The sequence below is a fragment of the Clupea harengus genome, chromosome 6 (genome assembly GCF_900700415.2).
Source record: "Clupea harengus chromosome 6, Ch_v2.0.2, whole genome shotgun sequence".
NCBI classification, from domain to species: Eukaryota; Metazoa; Chordata; class Actinopteri; order Clupeiformes; family Clupeidae; genus Clupea; species Clupea harengus.
Genome location: NC_045157.1, coordinates 8992796 through 9010295, shown reverse-complemented (window position 1 = coordinate 9010295; position 17500 = coordinate 8992796). Strand labels below are relative to the sequence as shown.

Genomic DNA, 17500 nt, shown 5'->3' with positions numbered 1-17500 from the left:
GGTGTGGCACCCAGTCTGTGCCGGGCCCGCAGGTCTCCTCAGGCAGGCAGCTCCGCATCCGCTTCTCCTCCGACGAGTACTTCCCCTCCGAGCCTGGCTTCAGCGTCAGATACACACTACTCCCGCAGGTCAGGAACATACTCTTCTTCTACTTCTTCTTCTTCTTCTTCTTCTTCTTTTTGTTGTTCTTTTCCTCTCCTTTTCGGCATATTTCTCTCTCCATCTGTTTTCTCTCTCTCTCTCTCTCTCTCTCTTATACAATAGCTAACAAACATAAAAAAGTGTTATGCAATGATAGCGTTCTGTGTGGGCCTGCTAGGCCACCTTAGCCTGGCATGTTTTGGATATTGTGCAGCAGATCAGGAGCAATGATCCAGCCTGAGCCATCCTTGCTCTGTTACACCTGTTTGAAATCCCTTGCTTCATCTCTTTAAACAACTGATGGTTACATTTGTGTGTGTGTGTGTGTGTGTGTGTGTGTGTGTGTGTGTGTGTGTGTGTGTGTGTGTGTGTGTGTGTGTGTGTGAGTGAGTGAATGTTGTAGTAGTAGTAGTGGTGATGTGCGTGTTAGGGTTTTTTAATACCCACAGCCGACTGACCCTCTTTGGAGAGCCAATCAGAAATGAAGGAGCACTCTTCCCTTTCTCCTCAAGGAAAGATCCCTCCCTCGTTTCCTCTGATAACTTGAAAAGTACAGTCTTTCTCTCCATTTTCAACACTAAGTTTTAACTGGGTTTTTGTCTTTTAGTTTTCACCCTTCTTTGGATTTTTTTGTCATTTTTCCTCATGGTTGGTATCTCTGTTTCTGTCTCTCTTTCAGTCCTCCTCATTTTGTTTCTAGTTATCTCTGTTTTATCACTTTAGGTCATCCTCCTCTTCTTATTCTTTCCCTCTTTCTCGCTCTCTCGCTCTCTCTTTCTCTCGGTGAGTGTGAGTACAGGTTGCCGTCTGTGGGTACTTCCTAACTTTTCTAAAAATCTACAAAATTTGGCTAATATGTTGTTTATTTATACTTTGTCGTTTGCTGATATTCCCGGAAGGTGCATACCAGCTTTTGCTGGGTGCATGGCTCCTCAATGAACATTAAAGTGGAGTCAGGGCTTAGCGTAGAGGAGCATAGTTTAGCGGTTGAAGAAGGGGTAGGCCATGAAAATGTAGTCTCTGTTTCGTGAATGAATAACATAATTGTTTTGTTTTTTGAGCTCAATTGAGAAAACCCATGAGGTTATTCAGAGTGGCATTGTTATTAGGGATGCACTCACGCCTGTTCTTCCACTCAGCAGTCCTTCCAGGAAAATTATACTGTAAAATGTTCCACCGTTCATCAAAGATGAATTTATTGCAGGGGAATTACCCTGCTATGGAAAATTGGTATCCCCATTCAAGAAATTCCCATCGGTTGTAAGTCAACTCTTGTCAAGCACCTGGTGTCTTTCAGGAGACAGGTTGATATCGGTTTAAAACATAGACAAGACGACCTCGACCAAGTGTTGAAATTTAAGGTTGACGATTTCGATTATGTCGTGTTTGCTACTTCTGACACAATGATGAAGTGCTTTGGATGTGGGAGAGTCGGGCATTTAGTGGGAGACTGCCCGAAAAAGAGGGAGGAAAGTGCCAATGAACAAAGTGTAGGTGCTGATCTCAACGAGTCGGCTGCAGCCGGGTCTACTGACCCCCCTGTGGCTGATTCTCCCGTTTCTCCTACGAGTAATTCCCCCTTGATTGACCCCCTTGTAGCTGATTCCCCCGCATCTGGTTCTCCTTCGACCTATTCCCCTTTGTGTGACACACCTGCATCTGTTCCTCCTGCATCTGGTTCTCCTCCGGTTGGCCCTCCCACGATGGGCCCCCTGCACTTTCCGCTGGTGAGTCGGCCCCAGGTGAGGTCGCCGAGCCTGGTCTGGCCGCAAATGGTTTCCATGGCGCGGGTGAGCCTGTCGTGGTTGAGCCCGCAGTGGCAGCTTGTGAGGTAGCTGATCTCATTTCACTTGAGCCGGTCACAGAAAACTCTGGTACTAGCACTGGCTTATTGTCAAACAGGCAGACAAGATGGAAAGGCTGGAAATGGGATCACATTACATTTACATTTAGTCATTTAGCAGACGCTTTTATCCAAAGCGACTTACATACAGTATGTGCGACTTACAATGTATACACATTTACACTGATGGCACACTGCACATCAGGAGCAATTAGGGGTTCAGTGTCTTGCTCAAGGACGCTTCGACAGGGAATCGAACTAGCAACCTTCTGATTACTAAACAACTTATCTACCTACTGTACCACTGTCGCCCCCTTACTTACACAAAAAAAGGCCATGCGAACAAATTTGCTGGATGTCAAAGTTCAAGGGGCCCGTGTCCGTTCAAGATTCTAAAATGCAATGCAAATGGATGTTCTATCAAAGAAAAAAAATGGACAGAGCGGACTGATCCACTCTTTGAGATGAAGGTGGGCGAGGTGTCATTAACCTGGTAAGCAGAACTGTCGTCTACAGTTTGTCCAGAGACTTTTACTGGGGCCAAAGGATCAAACCATGCAACGGGAGGTCAATAGGATGAAGATGGACAGTGCCCTTTTCTTGATGGACCACAAGAGACTTGATTTTAAGTGGACTGTCACCGTTCTACCAAAGTCTTTAAGCATCATTGATCAGCAACGTCTCTCTGCTGGTTATTGGAGGAGCCCATCATCTTTGGAGCTCGGCTTGATGTGTGTGGGGAGGATATCCCAGGACGGACAGATTGGATATCCCAGGTCTGGCAATTGCCTACATCTACAGCATATCGTTAAAAAACGTACAAGGGGTGATTTACAAGATGCTTGGGCCCTTGCCTCCTTCTTGGGAGTAAGATCCTCGAGGTTCCAAGAAGATCCAAGAGGCCTCTTGCACAAGCCCTCTGCCTTTAGGGATGCATGAAAAGTAACGTTTGTTCTTGGCCAATGGAAAGGTATTGTACAAGTTTGAAAGACAGAACTGTCACTGGAGAGAAAAGTTAGGCGTTGACGAAAGAACCAAACCAGTGTGGAGAGTATACAGTACAAACTAAAAAGACTGGCGACCTTCAATGGAGTCAATGCACCTACAGCTGTGATGATAATGTATAATGTATGTAGGGATAATGTATTGTCTGGAGGTCATTATCCAAAAATAAATCCCGACGGGGCGAACAGCACCCCGACGCGCAGCGGAGGGGTGTTGTTTCGTCCTGAAGGGATTTATTTTTGGATAATGACCGACGGACAATACATTATCCCGCTTATTATACGGTTACTTGCCAAAAACGATAGAAGACATTCCTCCAACATACCTCTTTTTAATGACTTAGTTGCCGTTTCGTGATTTCAGCTAAGAAATAAATAGTTCTTCAAGCAAATAGAACTTTTAAGTTTCAGGTGTTGCGTAGCAACCCATTACTTGCTGACTTCAAATTACAATGAGTCTGTTACGTTAAATGACCGGACTACTTGCGGAATGATATGAAAGATGTGAATTAGAAGCAAAAAACCTGTTGCCAATGACAGCGGTCAATATCTTTTTGCAGCGGTGAATATCAGGAAATATTCACCGGCGAACGTTGGGATGGCCCATTCAAATCAACGGAACTGTTTGGAACATTCTGACGAGCCGTATAATAAATGCACTTAATGTGATGCAAGGGAAGCTGTTATCATTGCTTTATGGATTATGGTAGATTCCTTCCCTTGTTTGTGTTTTGGAATGGCTTGCTCAACATGCTGGGGGATGATGTTTACAAAGCAGGATTTTGTACTTGGTCAATTGTATTGTTGGGCAGGCAAAACAAGATGCATCAGAAGCCAGGCTACACTGTATGACTGCATTTGATAAAAGGAAATAAAAAGAAGTTTAAAAAAAAAAGAAACCAGGCTACGATGTTGTACCAATTCTTAGGAATTTACTGAAGTGAAGAATTTCTCTTGAATTACATTTTTACAAAGCAAAAAGTGCTGTAGATATTTTCGTTACACAGTGGTGCTGCAATGATGCCCGCTGCTCTGTTGTCAATGACAAATTAATTGTCAACTTATTATTTTGTGTGTATATCACTGGGATATCTGTTTTTTTTCCTTTTCTTTTCTGAGCTTTGTTTTTATTTAACGTCTTGTAAACATTGATTTTTTAGTTTCTGTTAAATGTTTTTGTAAAATAAAAAAATCTCTCTCTCCCTCTTTTTTGCTATCTCTATCCCTCTCTCTCTTTCTGTCTATGATGATGCACATCTTGAGAATTAAACTAGCACTGATAACAATAATATTCTAATTAAATATATTGTCTTTTCTTTTCAAAATACTGTATATTGTCTCTCATGTAGCTGGCCTCTTTGTACCCTATCCTCTCCTACCATATGTCAAAGGGAATTCCCTCTTTCCCTTTCTCTTTCCATTTAGTTTCTCTCTCTCTTTCTTTCTCTCTCTCTCTCTCTATCTCTCTCCTGCTCTTTTTCTCAGCTCAGACCACACGCACAGAGTTGTTAATACCTTCTCCTTTTCCCTCACAAAAGCGAGGAGATAAACTCTGTTTCTTAAGCTGTCACCGGAGGGCTTTGGAAGGGCCTGTGCTGTATAAACAGACCCATTGCCGTTGTTTATCCGTAACGGCCCACGGCAAGATGAACTCACTCTTCTCCTCTGTCTGACAGGAAGAGAAGCGCAGGGGAGGTCACCTCTGGTGCAGCAGGTTGTTTTCCCTTGAGTCACGGGTCCATTTTGTGAACATGATACTGGGGCTTTTGGAGGAGTAAACAAGTGGTTCTTTTACTGACAGGACAGAACAAAGAAAACCTCAAAATACAACTTCCAAACCAGGCTGTTATGCACTCACAACTAGAACCCCCACCCCAGTAGCACATAGCAAACCCACCACACACACACAAACACCCACCACACACACACAAACACACCCACACACACACTCTCCAAAAGAGTACTCTCTGGTTTTACTTGAAGTGTACCAAATCATGTATTAATTAAATTAATTTGAATACTGGTTTAGCCGCATGTCTGAGCAGACTAAACATCTCTTTTTCCTGGCATTAGTCATCACAGCTGTCAGTGCCCTCGCAGAACAGCACAGGGAACTTGAACCTCAACAAGCGCAGCAGGGGATCCTCTCAGCTTCTCCACCAAAGGAACAGCTGACTGTAATACATCTGGCCCTTTTCTGGCCTTTATTTAGCCCTGTTCTGTCCCTGATGTGGCCTTTATTTGGCCCTGTTCTGGCCCTGAAGTGGCGTTTATTTAGCCCTGTTCTGGCCCTGATGTGGCCTTTATTTAGCCCTTGGTCTAGCATGGGTCTGTGTCGCGATTAGGCCTGCCCTAAACTCACCGAATCTACTACCTGAGCTGCTCCTTTTCTATTCGCTGTTCTCTACTCCTCTGCTGGGGCGAGGGACAGCTCTTCCTCTCTCCCTCCCTGCCTCACCCCCCTCACACACACAGGCCCTGCCCGGCACAGTGGCTCGCCTCTGCTGAATGATATCATTAAAGCTGGCGGCTCTGATGTGTCAAACCCACGCAGTCTCCTTTTGTGTCTGTGTGCAGAATTATAAGAGCAAGTCTTGGCCATACTCTACTCAGTGAAGGGGTGTTATCTCTCCTGCGAGACAACAAAGCATTCCTCTCCATCCTGGTTTAAATTATAACCTTATAGACTAGGTTTAATCTACTCTTTTAGCGCAGCTATGTGCCTTTCAGATGGATATTACTGTATAGGAATGCAAAAGTCTATCCTTAGCTATGATGTTGGAATTTGGAATGTATTTGAGTTCTGATGTCTGCCTTACGGACTCTAGAATCTACAAGTCTTATATTAAGAGACTGGAACCCTCAGGCGTATAGTTATGTTCTGGGATTTGTACATAGGAGGGGGAGCGGTAGCTCAGCGGCAGCAGTGGCGTCCCACACCACACACAGGCCCATCTAGCGCCCACCAGGACCCAGGGCTGAGTCCGGCCTGAGGTCATTTCTTGAGCCCACTCCCCATCTCTCTCGCGCCTCCTAGTCACTGTCTAACTGTCCTGTCAATAAAAGGCTAGAAAGGAATATATGCATGAGAAATTTTGTAAAAACAGTAATATGTTGATTGATGGTTAGCATTAGCTATAATTGCTAACAGAGACCCGCTCTGCATTTCCTATAATATGTAATCTTGTATGCAAATCTCTCTCGACTGCCAATCAATTTTTTCCACAATGGCATCCAACCAGTCCTGCAAATACAGTTCTGAGAAAATGCATGACTGCATATGTGAGTGGGTCTGTGTGTGTGTGTGTGTGTGTGTGTGTGTGTGTGTGTGAGTGGGTCTGTGTGTGTTTTGTGTTTTCCTGGAGCTCCATGGTAGAGCATGCCTCTCCTCTGAAGCCCAGTGTTATCCCAAAGTGGGGAGGTGTGTGTGTGTGTGTGTGTGTGTGTGTGTGTGTGTGTCTGTGTGTGTGTGTGTGTGTGTGTGTGTGTGTGTGTGTGTGTGTGTGTGTGTGTGATATAGAGTGAGTGTAGAGCTCTGTGGTGGAGCATGCCTCTCCTCTGAAGCCCAGTGTTATCCCAGGGTGGGGAGGTGTGTATGTGTGTGTGTTCTGGAGGCCTCTGGTGCAGAGGTGTGGCTGTAATCTGGTATATATTTATAGCCCTGGAGGTTGCGGAGGTCGAGCTGGACCCTGCAATTGTGGTTCTGTCGCTGGGCCTCTTTGGGGGGAGGCTGCTGGCCACTGCTCCCCTGCTCCTCCTCTCCTCCTTCCATTTTCCTCTCTTCTTCTTCCCTTCCGCTCCTCCTTTCCTCTCCTCTCCTCTCCTTTTCCTCTCTTCCTCTCCTCTCCTCTTCCTCTCCTCCTTTCCCCTCCTTCTCTCTTCCTCTCCTCTCCTCCTATCCTCCTTCTGTACTCCCCTCCTCTCCTCCTTTCCTACTCCCCCCCTGTCCTCTTCTCCTGCCCTCGCCTTGTCCTCTGGTTGGAGGCACAGCTCAGCACAGCTTCAGCAGTGGGCCAGTCAGGCTTCCAGTCAGCAGTCGCCCAGAGAGTGCAGACACTCCAACCACACGCAGATCTGTCTACAGATGTCAAACACACACCCACATGCTCTGGCGGCAAAACATGGTTCTCTACTGAGTCAATAACAATGTCATTCTCACTCAAGTTGTGCTTTGTTAGCATGAAGGTTTCTTCAGCACCATAGATCTAGGGTTAGGGTTTTCAAAATGACATAAGTGTCATCCACATTACTGGTGTGGGGCCTGCTGTCTTGGGACTCCTGCCTTTCCCCAGCACAGGCTTAAGCAGGGCCCAGTGCAGCTGCTTGTCCTGGCTGTGTGCTGTTTTACTGATGCCCTCCTGCCCAGGAGATCCACTCCTCCAGCAAGCTGATGGTCTTGTGTGGTCCGGAACCCTGCTGCTGGTGCAGGAATGGCATCTCTGATAGAAGTTGCTATGGTTACCACTCTCTCTGCTGCCATGGTGACGGTAGACAGAGCAGTTCTGTCAGTCTCTTTGTAACCAAGGCATCTTTGCACCACAGATAGTGATGGATATTAAAGACAGGACAAATACTTGAAGCAGGTTTGTATGCACCATACTCATAACCAGATGGAATCAATTAAAGAATAGACTCACTCGCCAGCTGATTTGACATATTTGATTGTTGGCTCCTATGTGTAGTCATTACGGCTGATTTGACATGCTCTATTCAGTGAGAGTTATTCTGCTCCCAGGGTCTGAAATGAAATCATATCACTGGTGTCGTGTGGGTAAGTGTGACCCTAACTGGCCCAGAGCAGTGAATACTGAAGGCTCTGGGAAAAGGCTGTAGAGTCTACACTTCAAATGACTCGCTTGTGAAGCAAGGCAGCGGCAAGTGTGTTTGTTTGCCACTCATTCGCTTGTCACACTTTATTTCCCCACAGTAACCCTCAAACACAGCACTGGTCTTATTATGTTTTGACCCAGTCGTCTGTCATCCGTGAGTCACAGAATCACACCCTCACTGACCCCTGCAGACCCAAACCAGGCCAGTCAGCGGCTCTCCTAGGGAGCCAAAAAAAGACCTGGAACTCGAGATGTTGATGAATGTTTTCGCACCGTCCCCAGAGGACAAACAGCCACGCAAAAAACATAGCATTTTTCTCAGGGCAGAATCTGAGCTGTGCCTTTGGAAGGGAAAGTCTTCCTACTGGGCTATTTAAAAATGTCCTTAATGCTTAATAATTTAAAAACATTTTCACACAGATAATTTAACTCTATTTATTTTTAAACCACCTTAACAATGCACATTGTGTCAAAGTGCTGTGCAGAGACGAAAGACAAAATCCTTTAGAGCATTTCCATGGCTGGTTCAGAGTCGATCCCTAATCTCACACCAGTTAAAGGGACCGGCTCTCTGCCAGGAAAACTGGTTCCAAATTATTAGTAGCTCTGCTTGCTCTGGTTCCAGATTATTAGTAGCTCTGCTTGCTGGGTCAATGTTACCTGACCATCAACAAACAGACAATGTACTCCACCATTGTGTTTGTTGCTGTGCTTGGTGCTAGGGCTGCTGGGAAAGCAGAGACATATACAGACTTTTCACTTCACTTCAATTCAATTCAATTCAATTCAATTCAACTTTATTTAAATAGTGCCAAAAAAATTGAAATAGTCTCTACTCGCTTTACAGAGCCTAAAGTCTGAACCCCGTAGAGCAAGCACTAAGGTGACTGGGGCACGGAAAAGCTCCCTTTTAATAGGAAGAAGCTAGAATCTGCTCGGGACTGACAGGGTGTGGGGGGGTGTTAGACGTGAAGGGAGGAGAGAAGGAGAGGAGAGAATCAGGAGCAAGCAGATGGATACATACACGTATCAGAGGATAAAACATATTAGCACACATGCAGCATATGTACATGATACACACATGATTCCATGAAACACAACAGAGGGTCTATACATGATACATACACAATTAATAGTGGATGAAATGGAGGGAGTCGGCATTCAAAGTATTGGTTGTGGAACATAGGTATACAATGTGCTCATATAATTACTATTACAAGCACACACACACACACTCACACACACACACACACACACGGTATGATGGTGGGGGGGTAGGATGTGAGGGTGGCGGGTAGGATGTGAAGGTGGCGGGGTAGGATGTAAGTGCTCTGCCCCAGATGCACCCCGGGCCAGGCAAGAATCGGCCCCCTGTGTGTGGTTTTACTGGGCAGCCGGCCTCAGTGTGTGGCGGCTGGGAAAGAATAACAAAAACAAGAGGAAAATAAAGCGTGTCAGTGTTCCGACGGATCTGGGTCTCTGCCTGGTGCAGTTCTTGCCTGTGAGGAAGTGGTTTGCACTTACACCCCCACACACGCAAACACACACACTCACGCACACTCGCCCACACACCCACACAGGCACACACAGACATGCACACACACACACACACACACACACACACACACACACACACACACATACACAGGCAGGATGGCAGTGACACATGCCACATTTATTTGTGGCTCGTTACCCTCCAAAACAAATGGAGGGTACATTGGACATTGAGGGTGGCAGAGGAGAGGAGAGGAGAGGAGAGCGTGCGAGATGCCGCTGCTGTCAGCTCCACCGCAGCGCTGCTGCCAAGGCTGGGCATGACCCCGATAATTACGCCTCTTAAAAAGAACTGAGCACCGAGCAACAACACACCCGGCTGGGGCTGCGCAAGGTAGTGAGTTGCCTGCCGCCCGCCACCCGCCACCACTGTCTACAAAGGGACTTTTATGCCAAACTCGGTCTGCAGCCATCTTGGATGCTGTGTCTCTGTGAAACATGAAGTCATGTTTACAGGCAGTGGAAAATGTCTGTTGATTGGACCAGACGAGGGCCTCATCCACACGGGGGACCTTTTCTATCTCTGGAACCGACACCTTGGAGACACATTAAGTCACACTGTCCACGTGTGCCCTTGGATTCTGTGGTCCCCGTGCACTCAGTCTTTAACTCTGGTCCGGTGTCCTGGCAGAGGCTCCGTGTGCGAGATCTCTGCGGTCCCTTGCACTAAGCCCTTCTCCCCGTTAAAAGGTTGACGCAGGCCGGGGCAAATTCGAAACACCTTTTGAGCGGAGCGCAGGCCCACCGAAGCTCACGGAAAACAATGTGGACCTTTCTTCTGCACAGTGTTTTTATTCCTCCCCAGATGGACCCAGCTGACGCCACCGCGGAGCCGAGAGTGCGAGCAGATAAAGGAGCTCGGACCTGGCGGGCCGTAGAGAGGGAAGCGCAGAAACCCGCTGGTTATGAGTCCAAATATTTTCCCTGGTTGCCACGCCAACCCGTGTCATACCTCAGAGTTGGCGGATGAAGGGGGGACTGATAGCTCACAAATCTGGGATGCTTTGAGGCCCAGCTTCTGAGCTCATTCATTAGCCGCGAATGTTTTCACTGTTACTTATAATGTGTCCTAGTTATGCACGTTACTCACCATCCCCCGGGCTTAACGCGCCCTCCTTGTGATTGAAAGGGTGTGCAGGTGTTCCCTCGACGCGTGTTAGTTTGTGCTGGACGTGTGGTTTGATGTTCATGAAGACAAACTTTCTTTGCTTCTAATCATTCACAATTTCATTTCACATTAACATGTATCAAAGTACAAGGAAAATAATATGAAAGTCAAACACTGAGGCACAGCTAACAAGGTCATATGGTTGAACAGAATTCTTTAGAGTAAGTGAATTAGTTTGTTAACTGTGTTTGTAGATATAATTTACATTTAATTGGCAGATGTAAGAGTAGCACACAGTTGAGAATGAAGATACACATTGCATTGTTCAAAACTTTAAATCATGTTGAAGTAAGCTTTTGTGTGTGAGTGTGTGTGTGTGTGTGTGTGTGTGTGTGTGTGTGTGTGTGTGTGTGTGTGTGTGTGTGTGTGTGTGTATCTTCAAATCTTCAGTTGGGGGCCTGTCACCAAGAGTGATTCTCCAGATGCTACTCAGACTGAATCTATCTTGCTCCGACTTCTTTTGTTATTCTGTGACAAGCCTGCAGACAGGGGATAAACTCAATAATCTTGAGAGAGCTATTTGATGTGTTGTTGGTATTCCAGGCGGCCTTTAACTTTAAATCACTTTTAAAGCTGCACTTCTTCCACCTCTCAGGGAGCAGCAGTAGGTTGCCACAACCCTCTCAGAGAGTTGGCCTCACAGCCTCTCACCAAATTCACATCAACGTTCAGCGGCTTGCTTAACTCTCCTCCTCTACTTCTCTCATTCTGATGGTGACTCTTTCACGTCTGAGATCCTTTTGGAAAGCTCCCTCGTCCCCCCGAACCAAATCAGTGTTCCTCATGTTTCTGACCTACAAGCTGCCAGGGAGGGGGAGCTTCAGGCCTGGTACCCCCCCCCCCCCCCCCACACACACACACACACCTCCACCTCCACCCCACTTGAAACACTCAGAGAACAGGGAGCATCTCACATGAGTCGCTAATGGCTTCCATACCTCCTCTGTCATCCTCTGCCAAGAGCAGGCATGGGCAATAAATGTTTTTTGGGGGGTGGGGAGGGGGAGGGGGGTAATGTGCACACAGCTGGTACCCTGGATTGGACCATTGGATTGGACCCTGATCTGAAACATTTATGAGGTGAATAAACAGAAAAAAACAACAGAGAGAAGGCAGACGAGTCTAATCAGAACCGTGTATAAGGGTGGGTGAATGGAGAGGAAGAGAGAGAGAGAACGCAGCATTGTCTCCCCTGGCATGCCTCCATAGCCTTGCAGGGAGCATCTAGTTTATCTCAAACCGCTGATCTGGCAGCCGCCTCAAGACTGGATTTGGCCTGGTCCTGGGATGGATATGAGGTCATGGGGTCACAGATAGGCCCTACTGTCTAGAGCACACACACACACACACACACACACACGCAAGCATCCCCTCATGCATACACAAGAGTGCATGCACCCTCTATGTATGCACAAATACACGCACAGACATACACACACATAAATGATACATAGCAACACACTACCACAGACACTCACATACAGTACATGGATACATCAATGTGCACACACACACACACACACACACACACACACACACACACAGGACACAGACATTTCAGTCCCTCATAAACTAAGGGTAGTATTACAATAAGCCTTTGTGTTTGGGCAGATGCCATGGTGTTGATGAACTGGACGGTATGGTCTTAGAGGAGGTCTGTTTATGAGCAGAGCATTTGAGTGAAAGCTCAATACACAACATCCTGGGTGGTTTAGTAAGTTATAATCCGCACTGCACGGCCCTCAGGAGGAATGACAGTAGTCAGGAAAGAACCGTCTGATCCTGTGACGGAACCCACCCGGTTGTTTGGCGCCAGGAGAAATGCTTAGTTCTTCATGAAATCATACTGCACTGACTAACGAAGCCCTTCACCTACAAAGTTAATCTGAAACGCTCTGAAAATGTGGTGAATTCTGTGTTCAAACGCAGTTTAAGAGCCAGGTTATTGTCTAATAAATCAGACTTGTTGTTGTGTTGGTGTACTGGTATCCTCTTGTACGATGAAAGAGCATTGGATCGTAGCTGAAAGCCTCTTTGAGTGACAACTCTCAGCTTTCTTCTCTCTTTTTCTCTCACTGTCTCAAACTCCACATCTTCCAACAAACAATAAATTGACCATTGTGGTTACCATGGTGATTATGTCAGTGGAGCTCTCATTGGCTGTAGGTCCTCTGTGAGGTCCATCAGCACTGTCCTGTCAATCAAAGGGGATTACTGAGGTATTTCCACTAAGGTGACATGCAGCTCACATGCTGACACATGCACACCTGTATGGGAAAATAAACTCCCTTAGTGTCAGTAAGCCATGCACTTACTTTGACTTAACATTCTTTGTTTTAAATGTGTAGTTGATCATGGTATTGATGAATAATGTTTTTTTGGATGGTCATTTTTTGTGCATTGTATTTCCATATGGCAAGGTTTCTGCGTGACCCACACTGTAAAACAATACATTGTAGTGCTGGTTTTTCCTCTCATTCCAAAGTTGTGTTTGCATTTCAAGGTGGCATGAAATCTGCTCCATAGATCATAGAAGTGGACTAAGCATGTGTAGACAGTAAAATGGATACACACACAAGCACATAAACTCTGCACCCCTTTATGATATATTCTGGATACATGAAGCTCGATTGTGATTGGATATCAATGCCTTGGTTCTAGTGTGTGTGTGTGTGTGTGTGTGTGTGTGTGTGTGTGTGTGTGTGTGTGTGTACATCTATCTGTGTGTGTTCATGTTCAAATGCACCCGTATGTGTGTATGTGTGTGTCTGTGTGTTTAAAACTGCCTGTATGTTCATATGCACTTTTATGTTTTCGTTTGAGAGTGTGTCTGTGTGTGTGTCTTTATATCTTTCTCTGTGTGCTCATACCCACCTGTGTGTGTGTCCTGCTCTACAGCAGTCGGAGGCTCCCGTGCCCGCGGTGCCCCCGGTGGAGGTGCTGAGTGAGGCGGTGTCCCAGCTGGGCACGGTGGAGGAGGTGCTGCGCTACCTGGAGCCCGAGCGCTGGCAGCTGGACATGGAGGATCTCTACAAGCCCACCTGGCACCTGCTGGGCAAGTCTTTCATCCAGCCACGCAAGTCCAGAGGTGAGAGAGACAGAGACAGAGACAGAGACAGAGACAGAGACAGAGACAGAGACAGAGACAGGCAGAGACAGAGACAGCCAGGGGAAATAAAGAGAAAGAAGAGATATGGTAAAAGATGAAGAATCTAGAAAGACTATATACAGTATAGAGAGACCGAGGAGAGGAGAGAAATGGACAGTGTTGGGAGGGAGAGAGAGGGTATGGCAAGTAGATAGAAAAGAAGGAAACAAGAAGACAAAAACTGTGATAATGATGCTAATTTTCACAAATTCTAACCACAATGCAGGCAGATTTATATAGCACAGATTAGACCGCTGTTAAGGCTTTTTTTCTCTGTTTACTTGGTATTAAGTTTAAAAGATGGCAAACATCCTGCCAGCTGTGTGAAAAAGAAACTGAGTGAGCGAGTGAGCGGAGTAAGAGTGAACGTAAGAGACACACTCCAGTGTCAGCAGAGCGGCCGTAAACTTCGCTCCTTCTGGCCGCAGCACTCAGCCGCTCCACCAACAGGCCAAACCCTGATCTCATGGACCCCATCCTCTCAGAGCCCCATCCTCTCAGAGCTCAGGCCCCCATCCTCTCAGAGCTCCTCCCCATCCTCTCAGAGCTCCATCCTCTCAGAGCTCAGGCCCCCATCATCTCTGAGCTCCTCCCCATCCTCTCAGAGCTCCTCCCCATCCTCTCAGAGCTCAGGGCCCCATCCTCTCAGAGCTCCTCCCCATCCTCTCTGAGCTCAGGCCCCCATCATCTCTGAGCTCAGGCCCCCATCATCTCAGAGCCCCATCCTCTCAGAGCCCCATCCTCTCAGAGCTCAGAGCCCCATCCTCTCAGAGCCCCTCCCCATCCTCTCAGAGCTCCTCCCCATCCTCTCAGAGCTCAGAGCCCCATCCTCTCAGAGCTCCTCCCCATCCTCTCAGAGCTCAGGCCCCCATCATCTCAGGGCCCCATCCTCTCAGGGCCCCATCCTCTCAGAGCTCAGACAAAGAGTTCTGTTTTCGAAAACTTGTAATGCTCTGTATGTGGTAGTTCATTGATTTGCTGTTTATACTTGATTTGATTTCATTGGATTTATGCACCACTGAATGAGCTGAGCAGAAGACTGTAGCTTGATATCAGTTTAAATAGAGTTTGCATAATCACCATAAACACACACACAAACCATATTGTCCAAGTAGAGAAGTTGAGAAGTTGAGCCTGTCAGCATATTAGTCATCTCTTTCCATTTTAAATGTGTGTGTTGAAGCGTAAAGTTGCGAGTGCGTGGGAGAGGCAATTTTACAGGAAAACTCTTTTCTCTTTCTTGTCCACTTTCCTCTCCTTCACTCCTTTGACTTTTGTTTGGATGATTGCATTTATGTATGCGATCTCATCAGGCGTGCTTGTATAGTGTATCATTTCTTAGTGTCTGTGTGTGTGTGTGTGTGTGTGTGTGTGTGTGTGTGTGTGTGTGTGTGTGTGTGTGTGTGTGTGTGTGTGTGTGTGTGTGTGTGTGTGTAGGTGTAGTAGACCTGAACCTGCTCTTTGAGGGGTCGTGCCTGTGAAGCTGTACTTGGCATAACGTCTTGGTGTCTCTCTCTCTCTCTCTCTGTGTGTCGGTGTGTGTGTGTGTGTGTGTGTGTGTGTGTGTGTGTGTGAAGGCATTGTAGACCTGAACCTGCTCCGTGAGGAGGTGCGCCTGTACAGTTGTACTCCCCGTAACTTCTCGGTGTCTCTGCGTGAGGAGCTGAGGAGGACAGACGTCATCTTCTGGCCCAGCTGCCTGCTGGTGCAGCGATGTGGGGGCAACTGTGCCTGCTGCGCCCACCGATGCCACGACTGCCAGTGCCAGCCTACACGAGTGGCAAAGAAATACCACGAGGTAATACATACATATGCACGCACACGCATACACACACACACACACACACACACACACACACACACACGCGCATACACACACACACACACACACACACACACGCACACACACACGCATACATACACACACACACACACACACATGCACCTTTTGTCATAGATTGTCAGTTAACATATGTGTGTATGTGTGCGTGTGTGTGTGTGTGTGTATGTAGGTACTGATGCTAAGACACAGAGCTGGGAGTCGTGGACTACAGAAGACCCTGACAGACGTTCCTCTGGAACACCACGAGGAGTGCGGCTGTGTGTGTAAGGACGACTCCGACTGACCACACACCCTCACCCCTCCCCAACTCAAAGACACACACCCCCCCCTGTGAAGAAGAGAAAGGCCCTCAACCCAGGGATAGGTCAACACTGACCCTGCATGGGACCTCCAGGGCAGACTCTGCCCATCTCTCCAGCCTCTCTGGAGGAAAAGACTGGAAACTCCTCCAGAAACCCCCCCGCCCCCCCAACACAATCCCCAGCACCGGACTATTCCCCAGCCCCTCTCATGGAAAAGACTAGATGTGATTACAGCCTTCCAGGACTGGACTGGATGTTATTCCAGACTTCCATAGCGCCCCAGCGCCACCACGGACCCTTGTCCTAGATGAGGCACAGGACAGTGTGTTTCGCAGGTGTGTCCAGGATCTGTGTCCTTCCTCAGGGCAGTCTGGGCTCCCCGCTGCTCTGGCCATTCAGGCAGGGAGCGCACGTGTGTGTGTGTGTGTGTGTGTGTGTGTGTGTGTGTGTGTGTGTGTGTGTGTGTTTGAGCAGTCGTGGAGACGGAGACATGTGGAGTGGAGAGGAGGCGTTCTGGGGTTGCTGGCAGGAGGATGTGTGTGTGGGGGGGTATGTTCTACCCCATTAGCCCCCTCATGCGCTGGAAAGAGACTCTCATGCTGAGAGACCTGCCACTGCTGCTGCTGCTGTGGGGGTGGAAGTGGCTAAAGAGGGACTCATCTGGGGAGACGGCTTTGGTTTTTAGTTTTTTTAACTTTTTATTCTTTTCTTTCTTTCTTTCTTTCTGTCTTTCTTTTTTTTTAACTTTTTTGTGACTGTTTGTCTATGTCTCTCTCTCTCCTTGGCAACATCAGAGAGGGCTTTTTAAAGTTGAAGTCACGTGGATGGATAAACAAGAGGGAGAGGTAGAACCATTTTTTATTTGAGAGGCTGTGTGTGTGTGTGTGTGTGTGTGTGTGTGTGTGTGTGTGTGTGTGTGTGTGTGTGTGTGTGTGTGTGTGTGTGTGTGTGTGTGTGTGTGTGTGTGTGTGTGTGTGTGAATGCCATGCGTTTACCCACTGGGACTTTATCATGTCTATAAAAGTATGGATCACTCCAGCAGACGCTGCTTTCTCTCTCTCTCTCTCTTTCCGACACACTCCCTTTATCTTCTTTCCTTTTTTCCTATCAGTTTCATGACTCCGATGGCCCTCTAAATGTCACAACAGGGAGCAACCAGGAGGTTCAGACAGACAGACAGACAGAAGGAGAAATAGAGAAAGAAATAGACAGATTGAGAGAGAAAGATAGTGAAACGGTGTAAACATAGCCCTCATTGTACTGTCTTCCTCAGCAGATGCCATGGAAACTGTCTCAGTATTTAAAGCCTTTCTTCACCTGTTTTAGTCATTTCAATGTCAGCATTCCATTTCCTGTTGTACAGACATGAGACTCATTTTAACCCTGTCGGAGCTGAGCATCTCTCACTTGTGAATCCAGAGTTGAACACTGAGGACACACCAGCCTGACAGTGTCTCCCAACCGGCCTCATGGGGAGAGATCGGAGACATGCTCTCCAAATCAGAGTCAGCTGTGTGTGTGTGAGTGTGTGTGCGTGAAAACTTTACAGAAAGGATTCACAGAGGTTAATAAGTTCTGCAAAAACCTAATGATCAGATAATATCCGTCTATTTTTTAAACAACAAAAACATCTCAGAACATACAAGGACTTCTTCAAAGATCCTTATG

General features: G+C 47.1%; 1 protein-coding gene across 1 annotated transcript in view; it reads left to right on the top strand.

Moving 5' to 3' along the window:
• pdgfc (platelet derived growth factor c) overlaps window positions 1–16727 on the top strand; it is a 63730-nt gene extending 47003 nt beyond the window's left edge. Inside the window, exons 3-6 of the mRNA XM_031568925.2 lie at window positions 1–128; window positions 13438–13627; window positions 15265–15485; window positions 15700–16727. The exon at window positions 1–128 is cut by the window's left edge and continues 53 nt beyond it. Of these exons, the coding sequence (XP_031424785.1) occupies window positions 1–128; window positions 13438–13627; window positions 15265–15485; window positions 15700–15813 (653 nt within the window). The 3' untranslated portion in view covers window positions 15814–16727. The remainder of the gene's footprint in view (window positions 129–13437; window positions 13628–15264; window positions 15486–15699) is intronic.
• Window positions 16728–17500: the final 773 nt, after the last annotated feature.